The sequence below is a fragment of the Pogona vitticeps genome, chromosome 1 (assembly GCF_051106095.1).
Source record: "Pogona vitticeps strain Pit_001003342236 chromosome 1, PviZW2.1, whole genome shotgun sequence".
Classification (NCBI taxonomy): Eukaryota; Metazoa; Chordata; class Lepidosauria; order Squamata; family Agamidae; genus Pogona; species Pogona vitticeps.
The window spans coordinates 276,271,942-276,293,646 of NC_135783.1; the positions used below are offsets into that span (position 1 = coordinate 276,271,942).

Consider the following 21,705-nt stretch of genomic DNA (forward strand, 5'->3'; position numbering starts at 1 on the left):
ATTAATTTAACTTCTATGCCGCCCACTCTACCCAAAGGTCTCTGGGTGGCTTACAACAATTAAAATACAATAAAAAGATAAAACAAGTAAAATGCAATTAAAATAGATACTCTAAAAATTGCCATCAGGGCCACAGTTGATATTATTTCAATTAAAAGCCTCCACCTCCGCTCCAGCCATCTCCCCTCGTTTCATCGCCCGCAGTTCAGAAGTATACCAAGGAGCTGTCTGGGCTCTTCGTGCAGGGAGAGGATGCTTAGGCGCAATCGTGTCAACCACCTGGGTCATCTCCCTATTCCATAGGGTGACCTGAGTTTCGACAGGAGCGCCAACCATATCATACAAATAATCCTCCAGAGCCTTCAGGAAACCATCAGGATCCATTTGTCTTTGAGGGTGGATCATCTTAATAGATCCCCCACCCGTACAGAGGGAAGAAGCTAAAAGAATCAACCAGGAAGTGGTCTGACCATGACAATGGGGTCACAACCAGCCCTTCCACATTCAAACCACCATCTTCTAGTCCTGTTGAGAAAACCAGGTCCAAGGTGTGGCCCTTCTCATGTATCAGGCTGATGACACATTGAAACAGCCCCATGGTTGTCATGGTGGCCATGAAGTCCTGAGCTGCCCTAGTCAAGGCAGCCTCAGCATGGATGCTGAGGTCCTCCAGCACCAACAGCCTAGGAGTCCTCAACACCAGGTCCGAGACTACTTTCTTCAGCTCAGGCAGGGAGACTGTTGGTACGCAGCAGTGTGGGTGGTACACCAAGAGAATCCCTAATCTGTCTCATAAGCCCAACACACAATACAGGCCCTCAAGACCTCCTCTCAAAGGGAAAGGAAGCCTGGTCAAGGAGACAGAACTCCTATAGACTATAGCAACTCCCTGACCCTCCAAGCGACATTGGTGCTAGACCGAGTACCCAGACAGACACAGCTGGGACAGGGGGACACCACCATCCTCTCCCACCGAGGTCTCAGTAATGCATGCCAGGTCAGCACCCTCATCTAGAATTACATCATGGATGAGGCCAGTCTTATTTTGTACTCACCTGGCATTCATCAACAGCACCATGTGGCTCGGGGGTTTACTGATATAAACACCTGCTCCATCTGGTCGGGGATAGGACTAGAAGAGGGGAATAGATGTAAGATATCTAACCTCTCTTTTTCTATATGGGCATGTTCTACCCCCACCGCCATTCCTTCCCCTACCCAGCACCACCTCAATGGCTGCCCTCTCCTACTCCTTCCCCCTTCCTGTTCCCTCAGATCCACTGTGGGTCTCTATGAAACCTTATGGCAATAATTACAATTAAAAGACAACAACACACCCTTCTAAAGCCCCTTCTCCCCTCCAAGCCAGGTGGCTGATATTTAGGATGGGGAGGGGCAGCCAGAAGCAGCAAGGGCCCAGTCCTGCAAGGGTGAGGGAGGCAAGGCCAAACTCCCCCAGGACACATTCTCTCACCCAGTGCCCGAGGGATGGCAAATGACACAGAAGATTCCCCCAAAGGCAGGAATGCTGGTCTGGCAAGGCCCTGGCTTATAAAGCCCCTTCTCCCTTCCAGGCCAGGTGGCTGTTGTTGAGGATGGGGTGGGTCAGCCAGAAGCAGCAAGGGCCCAGTCCTGCAAGGCCGAGGGAGTCCAGAACAAACTCCCCCAGGACACTGTCTCTCACCCAGTGACTGAGGGATGGCAGATGACAAGAAGACTCCCCTAAAGGCAGGAATGCTGGTCCAGCAGGGCCCTGGCACAGGCTCTGGCTTATAAAGCCCCTTCTCCCCTCCAAGCCAGGTTGCTGATGTTGAGGGTCAGCCAGAGGCAGCAAGGGCCCAGTCCTGCAAGGCCGAAGGAGGCAATGCCCTAACTCCCCCAGGACACTGTCTCTCATACAGTGCCAGAGGGATGGCAGATGACAGAGTTCCCCAAAGGCAGGAACGCTGGTCTGGTGTTATAGCCAATATCTTATAAATGCATAGCTGGAAGGGTCACTATGAATCATCAAGTCCAGTTCCTGTCAAGGAGACACAGCGGGAAATCAGACTCCCAACCTTTGGATCCACAGCCATATACTGTACCTAAACCACTGAGCTATCCAGTAGTTACCAACTATGAACAATCATGGAAGTTTAAGTTCAGCAAGGCTATGCATTACTTATGGCTGCACTACCTCTCTCTTCACACCTCCCCATATCTTTGTTGCCTTAAGTTTGATTAACTGGTCACTCCTTATCCTCAATTAACCCACCTGATTTGTTTCTCCTTCTTCTTCTAGTACTGTATTAAGGCTGCAATCCTAGCTGAAGAGCTAGAGGTTGGCAATTTGATTGTTTTGTGTTTGTGTCAGAAGTGGTTAAGTGGTTTATTAAAGAGTCAGCTACTGGGATTTTCCCTGCTTTTTCCTTTGGGGAATGACAGTGCGCAGAAGAGGATATTCTGTAGAGTAAACCATCTTGACTGCGGTGTTATCCTTCGTAAATTTGGAATGTAAACCTAGGAATCCTTTTTCCTGCTGGCAACACGGGAATTATATTGTTCAGCAATATCAGACCATTTCCTGATGATCTTAATCATGGATACAGAAGCACAATATCCCACCTTCATAAAACTGGAAGCATTTTGAAAAATTGAAATCTTGTTCCAAATATGGTTTAGAAGACAAGGTACAGCCTGGGATGCCTATATATCATGGAAGAATTAAACAAGAATTAAAACAAACAATATCCAGACAAAAGAAAGAAGCAAAGTCCAAGATGGAAATTGATTGGGGGGGGGGGGGAGTCCTGCCTGAAGAACCAAGTCTTCAACTTGTTCTTAAAAACACTACATCTGGTCAGGTAAGTTCCGGCAGGTCCAGGACTCCATCCCACATGTTATATACAATAAAAGACTGAATAGCAAAGCCCCGCTCAAGTTTTCATAGAAACAAACCTCACCCAGTTTAGAAAAAAACTTTAAATATCCATAACCCTCAAGCCTGCGGAGACCCCACTGGAGTCAATGGGATTTCCTTTTGAGCTGGAGGTGTGAGGGATGAGGTGGCTCAAGAGATGCGGCTGCTTTCCTCTGGCAAAATACTAAAAGGAAGGGACTTGTCTCAGCCAGCAATATCGACGACGACACGGGGACCGCCTGTCCATTCCCGCGGCGGCTCCACTTCAGCCTCTCCCCCCCCCCCACAAAGTTCGCCCTTCGCTCTTGCTCCACCCGCTTCTCTTTCGCCACTATCCTCCAGTTCAGGTCCGGCCACGTCCTCGAACACCCGCCACCCCCTGCGCCTCGCTTCTCCCATTCCCAACCGCCTCGGCTCACTCTGTCCGCCCGCTCGCCGGGCCTTCCCACCCTTTTCCTCCCTTCACGAACGGATTCCGGCTCCGGAGCGGCAGGTGGCGCCCTCCGGGCCCGGTACAGGAAGGCGGGCCTGGCCGGGAGCAGCCTCGGAAGGAGGGACGGACTGACGGAGCCTGGCCGGCCGGCTGGGTGGGTGGTCAAAGGACAGCGGGGCGGCGCCGCCGACTCTCGCTCGCTGCTTCCTTAGCTTTGCCCCTGCCCGCCCGCCCGCCGCGGGCTCGGCGCCGGGATGGGACTCTGCTTGCCGTGCCTGGGGGGAGCTGCCGACACCGTGGTGGAGACGCCTGACCCCGTGAGTGCCGAGAGGCCGCCCGAGCTGCTGCTGCCGCTGCCTCCGGCGGCGCTCTGGCATGAGTGCTGGTTTCTTCCCTCCAGAGCCAGCTTGGTTGTAATGCCTCCCCCCAGACCCACGCCCCACTTGTTTATCCTCCTTACCCGAGTATTAAGGCTGCAATCCCAGCTCACTTCCCTGGGAGTAAGCGCCCCAGAGCTCTTCACGGCTGACTTCCGTGGAGTCAGAATTGCATTGCGCGTGTCGCAGTTCGTCACTTCACCCTTAATTTGGGTTGAAACTTATTTTTAATTTGTGGGGAAAAATAATTTCTGTGTGTCTGCTCCCTTCCCCCCCCACCCCGACAGAATTTTGCTTGGTCTTCCCCCTTTTATTTTATTTTTCCCGATTAATTGTTTGATAAAATAAGATTAGAGTAAAATATGCTAAGAGGATTATTTGAATACAGTACTGCCACACACACCCTATATGTTTACACAGGAAGAGGTCTCATTGACTTGAATGGGACTTACTGTTTGCTAAGCGCGTATAGGATTGCATCTTTAAAATAAATGCAAGGGGAGTGAAGCGTGCTTAACCGGATGTTGTTCCTTTTACTTGGAAGTAAATCCCATTGTGTCCAGTGGGGTAGGCACGTCTCTGCTGGAAGTCAGAAAAATATTGGATGCTTAAAGGTTCACAGAGTTATAAACTTCGATATTTCCTAGTGAATAAACAGAAGGCGCGTGGAGAGGATAGCATGTCAGAAATATTTGGCAAAGTGAAAACAAAGTACAAGATGCACAAACTCTGTCAAGAGAACATACTTATTTTTGAAGCACAACGATGGATGTTGTTGGGTATGAGACTGTATTTGCTCGGATGCATCATTTAAGAGTGCTTCAAAGGTTTCTAAAAGAGTAATGTATGAAATGCATTTGTCTTGTGGCTTTTAAATCACGGTCCTGGTATGTTATTATTTTAAAATACGCATTGGTTTGTTATCTCCCTTCGTCTTAGTATCTGATTTGATTTATTTTGGCTACTAGAGTGGATCCAGATGATTAGTGTGTGTTCCCCGGCCCTACATACACACCCTGGAATGAACCGTGTAGATCAGTAATTAGGAGCCCCTTGTATAGAGCCATGTAATAAAGAAGAGGGATTTGTCCTGATTCCCCTGTTTCACCCACAATTAGTAATCTAAACCAGGGCTAGCATGACTACTCTCCTTGGGTCCTTGTCTTATCTAGAAATGCTGATATTCTCATCTTGCAGATGGGAAAACTGAGTCTGCAAATAAGTTACCCAACTCCTTAGTGCGTTTACAGCAAAGATGAACCCTGGACCCAGGTCAGAAATGCAAAGCACATTTCACATCTTTTATTCAGAAGTTAAGTGCCTCACCGTGCACAGTTTATCTACTTGTGTTTATACTAGTATCTGATCATTGGTTCAGAATGTGCAGCAACTGAGACTGGAGTTGTCTCCACACATTTTCCAGGTAGTGCAGCTAACATCCTAAACTGATATGATTATTCCGATATGTGCAAAACCTTTAGTTTTAATAAGTTTTATCTTACTACTAACATAATTGCTGCTATGGTTCTCATGCATGTGCGTATATAGTGTGATCTGTGGAATATTGTCATAAGAAATTACAAAACTTTCCCCTCTGCAATTAATGGGGGACATGGAACAGTAAAACGCGCGAGCATAAGTTCAAAATGTATTCGCGAAGGCTTTCACGGCCGGGATCTAATGGTTGTTGTGGGTTTTTCGGGCTTCTTGGCCGTGTTCTGAAGGTGGTTCTTCCTAACGTTTCGCCAGTCTCTGTGGCCGGCATCTTCAGAGGACAGCACAGTTTGCTGTCCTCTGAAGATGCCGGCCACAGAGACTGGCGAAACGTTAGGAAGAACCACCTTCAGAACACGGCCAAGAAGCCCGAAAAACCCACAACAACCATAAGTTCAAAAGCTGATCTTTGTCATCCAGACAGGCTGATTTCATTTGCTAGAACTGCCTCAGAGCCAACTGATTTTTTTTTCCAGTGTTCTGGTGGCAACTGTAACTTTCATCCTGGATGTCAGATTGACAATCTTAATTCTTTCTTTGCATAATAGGTGAGAAGAGATGAAAACTAGGTATGCACATGGAACTTTCCAACCTCTCTCCCCCCCCCCATCCTTACCTTTTTGTTGGACTGAACAGAGCCATTGAGAAGGAATCGGTTTCTCCAAAAAGTTTATCAGTGCTTCTCTGTGTCAACAATGGAGATTTGGGCTCATTAACAATATTGGTTGTTTTAGTGGTCAATCGTTAGATAAAGAAGCTTTTTAGTTGATTCTGTAGCAGAAAGATTAGCAAGTTTATTGACCCTGATTATTTTTTAATTGATAGAAGAACTTATATCCAGCCTCTTAGTGTTAATGCATAGCTCAGAACAGCTAGCGGCAGTTAAAACGGAATATAAAGCCCCACTATAATAAAAGCAGCGGGATAATACAAATAGAAAATTTGATTGAGTTGTGGTTGAAAAGAGTGCTGATTTAGCCAATCCCGGCAAAGAATTCCAGAGTTTAGGAGTTCATGAAAAGACTCTTTTTCTTGTTCTCAAGAATTGTGCTTTCATTGTAAGTGTGGCACAGAGAAGGATTTATCCATTGTAATTTAGGCTGATTATCCATAAGTTATCTTGACCCTAAGATCTTTTCACCAGTAGCTTGAATTGTGCTAAGTAACAAATTACTAACCAGTGTAGATGGTACTGCACAGAGGTTATTCAATTCCGCATGCAAGCATCCATCACTATTAATTCTGTTGCATTCTGGACTAAGTGTAGTTTCCAAATGTTGGGCTTTTTTATTTCCGTCAGAACTCTTCAGGAATTTCCCCAGCCAGAATTCTGGGGGTTATAGTTTAAAAAAAAGTCCTCCAGCAGTTCAGAATTTATTTATTTATGTACAGTAGTGCCTCACTTAACGATTTTTATTGGTTCCAAAAAAAACATTGCTATGTGAAAACATCGTTAAGCGAAACACCATTTCCCATAGAGATGTATTGAAAACCAGATAATCCGTTCCAATTGGAATGGATTACCATCCTTAAGCGAAAATCCCCATAGGAAAAAACGTTAAGCGAAACCCATTGAAATGCATTGAAGCCTATTTCAATGGGGGAAAAAAATTCACAAAAAATTCAAAAAGACTCAGAACAAAGCCAAATTAAGTTAATGAAGGTTTTATTAGGTGCACTAACAATTCCAAGCATTTTAAACATTTTTAAACATTTTAGAATATTTTAAAAATAGCAAAAACGGGGCTGTAAAAAAAAACATTAAGCGAAACAAGGGGATCTAAAACCGTCATCGTTAAGTGAAGCATGGTCCCGAATCGTTAAGCGAAAATCACCCATAGGGAAAATCGTTAAGTGAAGCACAAGATCACTCTGAAAAAGCCATCGTTAAGTGAATTTTTCATTGTACGAAGCAATCGTTAAGCGAGGCACCACTGTATTTGATTTGATTTGATTTGATTTGTATCCTGCCCATCTGGTCTGATTGAATTGCTTATAGATGAAGAATAAAATCTCTGTTGGATGTGATTAATCTTCATGAAGGCAGATTGGGTAGATTTAAGCTTTGTGGGAGCTGCAGGGCATTAGAGGTCTGGTAGTTTTATGAGAGAAACCCTGTATGGGGCATAAAGGACAGGTGGACTGCCAGAACCCTAATGCCTTGTAGCTCCTACAGGTCATAGCCCTGCCCAACAACTTTCCCCATATTCATGGAAATTCATTGTATCAGACAGAGCCTTTATTTCTTGCCTTTAAGGGATCCTGGATACCTGAGAGGACTTTATTTATTTTTATTATATAATGCAGAAGTGTGTAGGAATTCCTCCAATCAGAATTCTGGGGGCTTAAGCCAAGTATATATATATACTTGGCTTAAGTCCCCAGAATTCTGATTGGAGGAATTCCTACACACTTCTGCCCCCCCCAAAATACAAAAGTCCTATGCCTAGCAGTTTCCAAAACTCCTCAAAGGTAGCCCCATGAGCAGTGCATTGTAGTAATCCAGTGTAGATATTACAAAGTTATGTTATCATGTCCTGGCAAATTAAGAAAATAAGAATAAAAATAATAATAGGGAAAACACAGATGAAGAAATAAATTTCCCTTTCTCAGAATAACTGATTTTTAAATTCTGCCTGAAATACTCTTCAGGTGATTATAACTCCGTACATATTAGAATTGTGTCCAGTTATTTTTCAGTTCACATGAAAGTGTTTTATTTCCTCCTTGGGCAGAAATCATCTTTTGATGAACTTTGCTCTTTATATTAGCATGTTTTTCTTGAATTCTTTGGATACCAATGTAGGAGTTTGGGATGATCAGTCAGCACAATGGAAAGTTTATGAAGGTTGCCACATCATGAAATTTTTAGCATATTGGTCATCATTATGCTACCACTGTAAGGGATACCCATCCTTCAGGAAATGGTTCATATATCCTCCTTTATCCCATGTTTAAATCAGTCAGTTACTCCCAGTTGCTACTTATTTGTTCACCAGCCTTACAGACACTTATTTTCTATTTTTACCCCCAGATGGCCAGAAAACCTTAAAAGTGACAAGCATAACTGACATGAAGAAAATATTTTTTGACTTTTATCCTAATCAAGCTAGTAAGAGTTACCAGGAAGTTTCTACTGTGGTTGACTCTTGAAAGGCATGTACATGCATATTCTGATTTAATATCCTGGCTTTCTGAAAGCTATGTGGTGTGCCACGCTGATTGCATGTGATGGGGGTTGATCCATTTACAGAAAGCCAGATTATTAACAGTAGTTTAGCTTCTCATTCATGTACCAAACAATGGAGGCAAGATGCTATGTTGTACACATGGCCTATGTTTGTACAGATGTAAATGGAGCCCCCTTTCCATGTGGCCATGTGAAAACAGAAATTGTGTAAACAGCAAGAATGTGCATGTCACATACAGCACTGATGGTACCTGTCTGTCATGGGTTTGGAGGGAAAGTTCCATCCTATGGGGAGTGGAAGGCGGGACATCAGGGGGGAGGAGCTGTACTGTATATATATTTGGAGCTTGTGTGGAGAAAGGAGTTGGAGTCTGTGTGTCAGACTGGGTACAACTGTGTGTCAGTTAGTACATACCTGATAGGTTCAGGTTTCTATTTAGGTAGCCAGAACTGATAGGTTCAGGGTCTGTGCGTTACCTTAAAGGGTTCAGTGGGAACCAAGCTGTTGTATGTGTGTGATTGGGGTTATGCCACGTTACATTATCCTGTTTACCTGATTCTTTTATTTACCCTGTTTGTTATTTCAATAAACCTTGTTCTTTTATTTATTAAAATCCATTCCTGGTCTGTGTGACTCCTTATAGGGAATGGTTGGTGGCAGCATAAATACATGGTGGCATACTCCAGTAGGTCTGGGGTTGCCACATTGATTGGTGTCCAGCGTGTGGGATACGACTGGTCCAGTTGTCCAGTGGTCCAGCAAAGCCTTGGCAAGTGTGCCCAGAGCAAGGGGGGTCTAGTCAGGGACAATCTGAGGGCGCGTAGGTAATCTTCTAGGCTTACCTCACGGGGAGGTAGGCTAGTGGAAGAACGTGCACACTCGGATTGGGGGGACTAGATTAGGGAGCTCTGAGGCAACCTGTTTTGGCGGGAAAGGGCTGAGGCAAAGCTGCGTGTAGTAACAGTGATCTAGCCTGTCTGCTGAGAGGCCTAGCAGAGGGGGTGGATTCTACCTGGCAACAGTTGCAAGTTGGTGCTGAAGGAACAGCAGCAGTCTATAGAAGGCTGTTTCTGAGGCAAAAGGAAAAAAGTCGTCGTTTTATTTTGAGGCTTGACTTTTGAAAGCAGCCTGTTCTGGGGGGATTATGCCCTTGACTCGAAGCCAGATGGCAGAAATGGGGGAAGTGAGAGAACCACAGGGAGACCAAGGTTCTGAGGAGGAATTTGGCTCAGTGCAGGATGAGAGCACGGGAGAACTGACCTCAGAACTCAGAAGAATGCTCCTAGCCCAACAGCATGAGCTTAGGGTGAGGGAAATGGAGGAAAGGGAAAGAGAGAAGCAGAGAAAATTTGAAATAGAGAGAGAGAAAATGGAAAAAGAAGAAAGATTAGAGAGAGAAAGAATGGCGTTTAAAATGGAACAGGAAGAGAAACAGAGACAATTTGAGTTAGAAAAAATGGCGTTTGAGCTGAAGAAGCTGGAGATGATGAGTGGAAATAGGAATAACAATAATAATGAGGGGAACCCAGGGAATGGGGAAGGCAGCCTGTCTAAAACTGACCTGAAGAAATTCCCTGTGTACCACAAGGGAGATTGCCCTGAGGTGTTCTTTTCCCTCGTGGAAAGAGCGTTTGTGGACTTCTCAGTAAGGGAAACTGAGAAGATGACTATTATGCGATCTTTGATCAGTGGCAGCCTGGCAGAAGTCTATGCAGAGATGCCAGTGGAACTGCTGAAAGACTTCGCTGAGTTTAAAAAACTGGTGTTTGCCCGACATGGGATAAATGCGGAACAGCTGAGGCAAAGATTCAGGTCACTCACAAAAAAACCAGAGCAGACTTTTACCCAAGTGGGGGCCCAACTGGTGAGGTTGCTAGAGAAATGGCTGTCTCAGGAGGGGACAGAGACCTTCCAGCAGCTCAAAGACCTGATAGCGCTGGAACAGTTTTATTCAGTCCTGCATGGGGAACTAAAGTTCCATGTGAGGGAGAGGAAACCTAAATCGGTGGCAGAAGCGGCAGAGATCGCAGATTTTATTTACCAAATAAGGAAGCCCTTAGGTGCTGAGGGGAAAACTGTGGGTAAGCCCAAAGAAACCTACAGCAGGTACTCTCAGGGACCAGGGAAAAACCAGCAAGGGGGAGGAGCCCAGGTTGAAGGGAAGCCCTCAGACATGAAACCACCAAGACCTCAGATTTTGGAGGGAAAACCAAAACCAGATGAGAAAGACTCCAAGTACAGTAGAAAATGTTATTTCTGTCAAGGAAAGGGCCATCCAATCTCAGAGTGTGAGAAATTAAAGCAGCTAAAAGGAAATCTGCCTCATGATTTGAGTGGAACCAAGCCAAAAGCTGTGTTCTGTGTCCAGACAGAGCAAAGCTCCTTGCCACTGAGGGAGCCTGTTGCCATGGCTACTCAATCTGGACCAGTTACATCTGCTGATCAGGCTGAGGAAAATGGTCCTCTTGTGGAGGTCAAGCGCTGCTTACTAGTGAGGACAGATTCGCAATTGTTTGAGACCGCAGGGGTGGACGTAGGAATACTTGACCATCAGTATAGGGGGCTAAGGGATACTTGTTCCCAGGTGACCCTGTGCCATCCAGATATTATTCCTAGGGAGCATATAATCCCAAATGAGAGCCTGAAGGTGGCAGGGATTGAGGGGCAGGTGATCTCACTGCCAGTAGCTGAGGTACCTGTGAGCTTTCAAGGCTGGAGGGGAGTTTGGCGGCTAGCGATTTCATCGACTCTGCCAGCAGCCGTGCTCGTGGGAAATGACCTGGCTGAACATGTGAAACGGGTGCTAGTGATTACACGCTCACAAGCTACCACGGGGACAGTTCAAGGGGGTACTGAAGAGCCCGAGGTTGAAGCAGATGAGGGTAGTCCCGAAGCCGTGGCAGAAACCTTAACCACGGACAGCAAATTTGGCCAAGAGCAAAAGGCAGACGCCACTCTCCGAAAGTGTTTTGAGAAGGTGACAGACACCCAGCTAACACCTGAAACCCCAGCGAGATTTCGCGAGAAAAAGGGAATTTTATATAGAGAGACCCTGATGAATATCTCAAAAGGGGGAGATGGGATCAGAAGTCAGCTAGTGGTACCTGAAAAGTATCGCCCCATGATCTTGCAAAGGGGGCACTCTGACATGTTTGCTGCGCACTTAGGGGTGAACAAAACACAGCAGAGAATCACACAAAATTTTTACTGGCCTGAAATAGGTAAGCAGATCAATGAGTTCTGTAAACAATGTGATGTGTGTCAGAGGCAGGGGAATAACCGTGACAGGACCAAAGCGAAGTTGTGCCCTTTGCCTGTGATTGACACCCCGTTCAAATGTATAGGAGTGGATATTGTGGGACCTTTGCCCAAGGCCACAAAGAGGGGGAACCGGTTCATTCTCACCATTGTGGACCATGCCACGAGGTACCCCGAAGCCGTACCCTTGACTAACATCAAAACTAACACAGTGGCAGATGCCTTGGTGGGGTATATGTCCAGGATGGGATTTGCCTCAGAAATAATCACAGATTTGGGCACATCGTTTACATCAAAGCTCATGAAACGGTTATGGCAAATCTGTGGAATTAAACACAAGGAAACCACTGCCTATCACCCCGAAAGTAATGGGTTAACGGAGAAGTTCAATGGGACTCTGATGCGAATTATTAGGGCTTACTTGGCAGAGAATCCAAACAATTGGGACCAGAAGCTGCAATCCCTTTTGTTTGCTTATCGATCAGTGCCACAAGCCAGTACCGGATTCAGTCCGTTTGAACTTTTGTTTGGGAGAAAAGTAAAAGGTCCACTTGATTTAATCAAACAAAATTGGGAGCAGATCACCCAGGATGACCCACAAGATGTTGTGACATACATAGACACTTTAATGAATGACCTGAAGAGAAACCTAGAGCTAGCAGCAGAAAACCTGCAAGCTCAGAAGGTCAGACAGAAAACCTGGTATGACCAGAAAGCCAGGGAGAGGCACTTTAACCCAGGGGAGGAAGTGCTTTGGCTTAGGCCCTGCAAAGAGAACAAACTGCAGCTCAAATGGGCAGGACCATATAGGGTCATTTCCAAGATGTCGGATCTGAACTACCTTATAGATCAGGAAAAGACCGCATTTTGCTGCCCTTTTGGTCTATATGAGTTTAGAGTCCTTAGTTTTGGTCTCAGAAATGCACCAGCCACATTCCAAAGGCTGATGGACCAGACCTTAGCAGGGCTCAGTGACTTTACTGTGGCCTACATCGACGATATAGGGATCTTCAGCAATACCTGGGAAGATCACCTGAAACACCTGGAGATAGTGCTGCAGAGGTTAAGTGCAGCAGGGCTAACAGTAAAGGCAAGCAAGTGTCAGCTGGGTAGCCCAGAAATAAAATACTTGGGTCACATAGTAGGGGGAGGAGTGATCAAACCCCTAGAGGCCAAGATAGAAGCCGTTCGTGATTGGCCCAGACCCAACACCAAGAAAAAAGTCAAATCATTTCTTGGGTTGGTGGGCTACTACAGAAAGTTCATCCCGAGGTTTAGCGAGATGGCGACTCCGCTGACCGATCTGACGCGGAAGAAGACTGATGACCGCATCCCGTGGACCAGCGACTGTGAGGAGGCGTTCCAGAGGTTGAAGCAGGCGCTCATCCATTATCCAGTGCTGCGTGCTCCTGACTTCGATCGGGAGTTCATCATCTACACCGATGCGTCTAACAGCGGGGTAGGAGCAGTTCTTTGCCAGGAGGATGAAAATGGTGACCAGCATCCAGTGTCCTACCTGAGTAGGAAACTCCAGAAAGGTGAGAGACATTTGGCAACCGTGGAAAAGGAGTGCCTGGCCATAGTATACGCGATTCAGAAGGCCAAACCTTACATCTGGGGAAGACATTTTGTTCTGTGCACTGACCACTCACCACTGCAGTGGTTAAAGACAATGAAAACCCATAATAGTAAACTTATGAGGTGGGCTTTAAACCTGCAAGATTTTGACTTTGAAGTGAAGGTGGTCAGAGGGTCAATGAACTGTGTCGCTGACGCCTTGTCAAGAAGACCCGACGAGTGAAGACGGCGAAGAAACCATGGACTATGTATATTTTGGTGACCAAAAGTTAAATGTACCTGTTTAGTGAACAGGCTTGGTTTGTATTAATAAAGGTAACTTGATGTATTGCAAATATTAATGTTTAAATGCATAAATGATATGTTTGACCTAGAGTGAGTAAGTATGGTATTGTAATATAATGTATAACTGTTTTGTGTTGTGATCCTGGTTGTTTTTTTGGAGAAAAGCACTTTAGCTTTTCCCCTGCAAAACAACTTATAAAGAGGGGAGGTGTCACATACAGCACTGATGGTACCTGTCTGTCATGGGTTTGGAGGGAAAGTTCCATCCTATGGGGAGTGGAAGGCGGGACAGCAGGGGGGAGGAGCTGTACTGTATATATATTTGGAGCTTGTGTGGAGAAAGGAGTTGGAGTCTGTGTGTCAGACTGGGTACAACTGTGTGTCAGTTAGTACATACCTGATAGGTTCAGGTTTCTATTTAGGTAGCCAGAACTGATAGGTTCAGGGTCTGTGCGTTACCTTAAAGGGTTCAGTGGGAACCAAGCTGTTGTATGTGTGTGATTGGGGTTATGCCACGTTACATTATCCTGTTTACCTGATTCTTTTATTTACCCTGTTTGTTATTTCAATAAACCTTGTTCTTTTATTTATTAAAATCCATTCCTGGTCTGTGTGACTCCTTATAGGGAATGGTTGGTGGCCGCATAAATACATGGTGGCATACTCCAGTAGGTCTGGGGCCATGTGGCCATGTGAAAACAGAAATTGTGTAAACAGCAAGAATGTGCACCTCCCCCCATATCAGCATACTTATATTAACATATATGCTCGACTTATGATTGTATTCTAAGAATATGTATTGCCTTTTTTTTGCTTTGACTTTATATGCATGCATTGAATTCTTTTTGAAGAAAAAATTAAAATTAAAAGGTCTGAAATAAATTTGATCACATGTCCGCAGTCCTGGCTTGCCTGCACTGGTTACTGGTCGCCTCCTTGGTCAGATTCAAGGTTTTGATGATCATCTATAGAGCCATTCATGGCTTGGGCCTTCGCTATTTGTCAGAGCATCTTATCCAAATGTCATTTACCCACACAACTAGGTCTTCCCAAGCTATGCTCCTCTGGGTGGCTAATTTAATGGAAATCAGCTACCAGAAGTAGGGCCTTCTTGGTGGTGGCACTAACACTCTGGAACCAAATCCCAGTAGAGCTGCGCCTGGTCTCCTCCCTCCCAATGTTTAAAAGGCGCCTGAAAAGACTTCTTTTTAGAGAGACCTTTCGTGACAACCTTGCCTGATTTTTCAGTATGCCTCATGTCATATATATATGTTGTAATCTACACCTCTTTGAGGCTATTTCTATTCTTTGTTTTATTTTAATTAGACTTATTGTTGTGTTTTTATCATTGTAAACTTCCCAGAATAGCACATTGTACTAATAGAGCGGTGTATAAATTCAAGAAAGATAAATAATAAATGGGATGGAAACAAGGCATCCACAGCTCTCTAGAGGAATTATACTTTCATATTTAGGCTGAAAACCTAAATAATTCTGTTCTGAATAACCAGAACATATAATGTAGTATCGGACAGTATTCTTCTGGGATTCCCCTGCTTTCTCATATGCTGCTTAGTTGCTTTTAAGAAAGATGTATGCAGGACTTGAAAAATTTTAGAGTGTCTCACCAGTCAGTCAAAAATTTTACCAGTCAGCATGACTGGACTATAGCCTTGCAATTTCTGTTAACAAATTTAAACTAGGCAGTTGTTCATTTTTATTTCTACTTAACAATGTGTACTGTGGTAGTGGAGGTACATTTAGATTCACCATCATAAGGTCATCTAAGCTTTCAGTCTCTAAACACAATCTGAATTTATTTTTAATCAGATTCATCTGGCTGAAACCCCTTTCACAGCTAACTGTAGAAACTGGTTGAAATTGGGAGCAGGGAATCTCCATATTCTCCAGCATGGGACTACTCTACATTTTCCTGTAGAGCTATATCTCTATGTGCTGCTCAAACTCTCTTCTCCTGAGAAGAGGGCAATTTTCCTTTTGCAGTGGGAGGGGAGGGGAAGACTGCAGGATTAGAGAGAGGGGGACAGGTGGAGGGGAAGGAGGGAGGGAGGGAGCTGTGACTCGTCCAGCAGCATTTTACACTCGTCACAGACAAGTAAATGAGTGCATTTTTCAAGCCCTGTTCATTGTAGATCCTGCGGGCTGTTTAAAGTGTTGCATGACATTAGGGGAAAGGGACAGTTTCCAAAGGTCTCCATACCAACATATGCCACGAAAACCTGATAGTGTGCTGCAATACACTGCATTTGTTTCTATCGCATATTGATTTTATCTCTCTGTTTTTGTCTGTGCAGAAGTAATCTATCACTAAACTAATGCATCTGTGCAGTGATAAAATGATCTAATCTTAACTTTATATTTTTTTTAAAATACTTTTGGGTGACTATGGAGAAAGATTGTGGGGGGTAGGTGTCCCACTGTCCAAAACGTCATGTCCAGCTTAGTAGTCACCAGAATACCACCCATGGTCATGCCTCCCATATTCTTTTGGAGAACAAAACAACTGATCACATTGGGAAAACACAATTCAGAATATTCTGAGTAGAAGCCCCCAGAAGAAGGGGGGAAAACTTTGCATCTGAAACAAAAAGGACTGAGTTGATTTGCTTTGACCTTTTCATTGTGCAATTAGTTTTTAAAAAAAGTTTAAATTCATCCATTCCATTTCTGCAGCAGATTTGATACTATTTGCCAGTATAGTCACAGCCTTGATTGGATACTGTTCTCTGGTTAAAAAGTTCTTATTCTTCCTGGTTATTATTTCCTTTTATTTTGCCTTGAATGTTAGCTGTAAAAATCTGCTTCTTACAACATTTTTCACATTTTCAGTATATAACTTTAACTGGATTTCTTACTTTTTGCTGATTATTATAAACTTGATTTTCTTAATACCCATTTTTAGTCTGTGTTCATTACTTACTAGGGAAAGAGAAAGGTTCTCTTTGACAAATATCCAGTCATATCCAACTCTAGGGGACGGTGCTTATCCACGTTTTCCAAGCTGTAGAGCCAGTGTTTGTCCATAGACAGTTTCCATGGTCACGTGGCCAGCGCAACTAGACACGGAACACCGTTACTTTCCCAGAGTGGTGGTACCTATTTATCTACTTGCATTTGCATGCTTTTGAACTGCTAAGTTGGCAGAAGCTGGGACAAGCGACGGGAGCTCACTCCATCACGTGGATTCGATCTTACGACTGCTGGCCTTCCGACCTTGCAGCACAGAGGCTTCTGTGGTTTAACCAGCAGCACCACCATGTCCTTAGTTACTACCTTGACTTTATGCATACCTTAGCTCTAGCTCCTAACAGTGTGAAATACTGTTCTATGTTGGAAAAAAACTTGGGGAAAAAATCAACAACACTCAATCCTAGTACAAGATTACCTGTTTTATGATGGTCTTTCATGTTTTATGTAGGAAATGAGAAGAAGACAACTTGCAGAAGCTGCAGAAAAAAGGCAAATGGAGGTAATTTAATGCTTGGCAGAGAAATCTACTCAGTTATATGTGTATGTATTGCAAACATGTTATTCTCATTCTGCATGCGCAATAAGAAAAAATGTTTGCATGAACTCGAGACTAGATCATTTGAGGCCATCTCCAAACCACGTGGCTCAGTTGTGATCTGTACAGCAAATGCTGTGATACAGATTGGATCAGATGTTATCTACACAGTCCTGATCCAAACTTTATTATAGAGTTGAACAATCACCACCCTCACTTCATGGTGGTATGTCCCTGAAGGTATTGATTGAAATAAGTGTTCTGTTGATTTAAAGTAGCTGTGGGCAACCTCCAGTGATCCACACACTCAACCTTAGATTTTTAGATGGTTGCATCTGCTCTTGTGGTGTCCACTCCCATCCCTCCCCCCACAAAAACTGGTGTTTTTAAAAAAACTGAAATTTTTTTTTGTACTTCAGTGATTTTGAAAAAGGTTAAATTTGTTGGTGATAACAAAATTTTTTTTGAAATATGCACCAAAATTACCCCACAATTGTGGACTTCTGGGGTGTTAGTTAAAAAAATAATAGTTTGTTCACTTGGGCCCCTGGGAGTGCATGTGGGCCATGGGCCACAAGTTGTCCACTCTGGCTCAGATTTTAAACATATGGAGAATGATGTTTTCTCTGACTACAAAAGACAAAACAGAAAGCGTTACTGAGTTTATATTTGGTGCCTCAAGCCTTTGAATCTTGAAGTGTCCACCACCTTCATGTTTACATCTTTACAATCACAATATACATTTTTGCAGTCTTTTCTCTTCTGTAATTTGGATAGAGCTGGGCCTGAAATATCCACTCTCCTTTGTAATATCATTTATTAAAGGGGAGAGGTACTTTCCTGGCATTTCTGTTTGTGTGTGTGCATGCATGTATTTATTTACATGATAGATGATGGCAGAGGGCTTTCTTGAGTTTGCTTTCCTTGAAAAAAATGGAAAGAGAATTTTCCACTGCTTGAAGTGACGGCAAAGCTGTAGTAGACTATCACAGCCACCCTGCAGAACATCAGAATTGGAACCTAAGTCCTGTGGATTTTGGACAGTTGTGTTTCTTGTGCCCCCCCCATCATGGAAATACAGTACAGTGGTGCCTCGCTTAACGAGGATAATCCGTTGCAGCGAAATCCCTGTAGAGCGAAATCCTCATTAAGCAAAATAAAAAATCCCATTGAAAGGCATTGAAAACCCATTCAATGCATTCCAATGGGCTGAAAAACTCACCGTCCAGCGAAGATCCTCCATGGGGCGGCCATTTTCGGTGCCTATAAAGCGAGGAATCTGTCCAAAAACACAGCAGGGAGCCATTTTACACACAGCGGGTGGCCATTTTGAAGCCGCCAATCAGCTGTTTTTAAAATGTCGTAATGCGAAGAATTGGTTCCTGAAGCAAGGGCAGTCATTGTATAGCACTTTTGTCGTTTAACGAGGTAATTGGTAAGCAAGGCACCACTGTATATGGTTTATATACAGATTTTAATTAATAGTAACAGTATTGTGTGTACAGTGGTGCCTCGCTAGACAGTTACCCCGCATGACAGTTGTTTTGCTAGACATTGGCTTTTTGCGATCACTATAGCGATTCGCAAAACAGTGATTCCTATGGGGGAATTTCACTGGACAATGTTTTGTCCCTGTTTCGCAAAGTGATTTTTGCTAGACGACGATTTTGACAGCTCCCTCCAAACTTGCAAACAGGTGTTTTCGGGACCTAAGCTTCACAAGACAGCGATTTAAACAGCTGATCGGCGGTTTGCAAAGCGGCTTTCCTATGGCCGATCTTCGCTAGACGACGATTCTTCCCCATTGGAACACATTAAACAGGTTTCACTGCATTCCAATGGTGAAATGCTTTTCGCTAGACAATGATTTCACTAGCTATTTAAGTGGAACGGATTATCATCATCTAGCGAGGCACCACTGTATCTGTTATTTCACAAAAGAGAAAAATGTGAAAGGTATTTGCCATTCTTGTGTTGTTACAAAAAAAAAACAAACGTGCTTTGTAACGTGCTTAGTTTTCCCTTCCCAAAGGCTGCTTCCCGTGGTATTAAGAATCTGTCTTCTGTGGAGCAGAAGAAAAGGAAACAGGAGGAAATGGAGAAACGTCTTGAAACTGCAGGGCCTGGCCCCGAAGGAGGTGGACTAAGAGTAAGTGCGTAAGAAGAAACAGCATTGCTGGATCGAACCCAAAGCTTACCTCCAGGATGGAGAACTTGGGATTGTTCTGATCTTTTGGACAGATTGTAATTGTAATTTAAGCATCTGAAGGAAAACAAAGTTTCATTTCCTCCCCTTTAAACACTGTTTCCTAGTGTAGCCAATCAGATGCACTATAAGAAATTCAAAAGGAAGACAAGAGGCCAGTAGGTCCCTTCCCTTGTTCCTCAGAAACACATCCTGGATTAGTTATAAAAAATGTAGGTAATTTCTTGTTCCATAAGAAGAACAAAAACAAAATATATAGTCAGGCAGTGCCTTTATTAAGACCAGCTAGACATCTGGAGTGGGGAAAACTAATATATTCATATTCGGCTTAGAGCTATAAGCCTCATCTGTGACAACATTCACTCCCAAATTTCATCCAAGAATGCAGGTTTGATGAGTCACTAGAAATTGTATAGGTATCCTGTGACATCTAGCAAAGCCTGCTGGGATGAAGGTAAAATGATAGATCTCCATGGTTCTTCATTGACTGAAACCCTGTTGAGTGTCTCTGCGTGTACAGCTGGGATGGTGCAATCAACAGCATTAATGGTGATTTCGGAGTGCACGTGATTAATACACAATGTAATGAATTTGTGTGCTCCCCGAAATCACTAAATGAAGCCTGTAATTAGTAGCAGTTTGCTATTGCTGACATTATCATTGGTATAGATGCAGAGCTATATCATAGGATTTCATCCAAAAGTAATGGATTAATTATGTGTCTAACTCTGAGAGCAGCAATCTCTTCCCATATTAGAAACAATTGTTCTTAGATTTTATCTTTTGCACCTTCATTGAGTGATTGATTGCCTTCTTATTATAAGGAACTGTGTTTGGTAAAATGAGTGTTGTAGCCTTTGGCTCAGCGAACCCGAATCCCTTTGACAGATTACTTAGTGTATTCAGATTTCATTTAAAATATAAAAATCGCCAAGTGTGCTGCTTATATAGCAACTCATACCTCTTAAAGCACTCACTAGGCTTTTTAAGTGCTGTAAATTTAATTATGAAGGCTACATATCCCCTGTGAGCTGGGTACTCTGTTTACTACCATTGGAAGGATGGAAGGCTGAGTCATCAACCTTGAGCTGGCTACATGGGCCTATCAGGATTGAACTCAGGTCATGAGCAGAGTCTTGACTGCAGTCCTGCAATTTAACCACAGTGCCATGGGGCTCCCCCAGATTGTTGTTAGAAGTCATGTAATTTTTGCCATGAGGGGCAGTGTTTCCGGTAGCCCTTTTCTCCACAATATTCAAGAACTTGTTTATTGGGCTTAGGCTCGAAATTATCATTTGAAGACATCTATAATAATGCTCAAAAACAAAAGGAATAAAATCTCTACAAGCCTATAAAAATCCAATATATGAGAAAAAAAATCGAGAAATCTAGAATAGCCTTGCAGGAGCTGGTGAACTGGATAGGGAGGAACAACCTTATTTTTCATGTGAAGGAACCGACAAGAACTCAGCCTCTGTAAAAACAGTGCCATGAATTTTAATCTTCTTCTAAACTGTTTCTGTTCATTTTCTTCCTAGTGGCAAGTTGGATAATTCTACGTGCAGCTCTTGAAGCGAAGGAAAGGGAAACGCCCTACTGCCAGTACCTTGCCAGTTCCTACAGCTGAGTGGCATTTGTTCATAGTTTGGGTTTTTGCTGTCGCTTGCCTCCAAAGATGCAGCAGTACTAGGCCATGGTAGCAGGGCAGATGAATGACACACACTAAGGATGTTGTCAAACCAAAATCTCACAATGTTATAGCTGGGATGGCCAAAAACCAGTCACTTACTACTTATGTTGCCATACTGTATAACTCTGCATGTCTTAACATAGTGGGGCCAGGGCAGTTGTGGAAGAGACCCTTTGTGTAGATAAATTAAGTGCTCATGCTCAAATTGGTTATGGTTAACATTTCTGTTTCTAAAAATGTCCCTCAGTATTTAACATTGTTAAATTGAAAGATTCACATTTGAAAGATTCAAGCCATAGTTCTTGGGTTCCTGGCTCTGAGCTAAATCTGGAGATTTTTTTTTTTGGGGCGCTGTTTGTGCCTTCACACATTTTTATAGACTTTTATGTTGCCAAGAAGTGAGAAATCCCAGTCCTTACATCTTCTGTGTCCTTATGTCTTACATTCTGTCTTTGAGGGGAATACAGAAATACAGAGAAATGTGGACTGTTCATTTGTTAACAGGAAAAAAAATTGGGCACAGTCATATTTTTCTTTTACCACATGTAGGGAAGAACCACCAAAGGGCAGCTACACTTATCTTACAATCTTGTGATGAAATTTCTCTGTTGAAAAAGATGTCCATATAAGCTTAGTTGATAACCAGTCTGAAAATTTTTTGGAGAATAATTGAATTCTGCAAATTGATCCAGTGTACCAAGCATTCTTTTAAACTTTATGATTAATATATGCATACTCTGCAGTAAATAAATTGATGTGCTTTATTCA

General features: G+C 43.6%; 1 protein-coding gene and 1 long non-coding RNA gene across 3 annotated transcripts in view; one reads left to right on the forward strand and one right to left on the reverse strand.

The window, feature by feature from the left end:
• Nucleotides 1-2,598, reverse strand: part of LOC140703124 (uncharacterized) — a 51,724-nt gene extending 49,126 nt beyond the window's left edge. For both annotated transcript variants that reach the window (XR_012082460.2, XR_012082461.2), the window contains exon 1: nt 1,056-2,598. This is a non-coding gene — a long non-coding RNA (uncharacterized LOC140703124). The remainder of the gene's footprint in view (nt 1-1,055) is intronic.
• Nucleotides 2,599-3,216: 618 nt separating this feature from the next.
• Nucleotides 3,217-21,705, forward strand: SVIP (small VCP interacting protein). Its single transcript, XM_020805581.3, has 4 exons — nt 3,217-3,649; nt 16,955-17,005; nt 19,074-19,190; nt 20,786-21,705. Exons 1-4 carry the CDS (start codon nt 3,587-3,589, stop codon nt 20,798-20,800), a joined length of 246 nt encoding a protein of 81 aa, XP_020661240.1. The 5' UTR covers nt 3,217-3,586; the 3' UTR covers nt 20,801-21,705.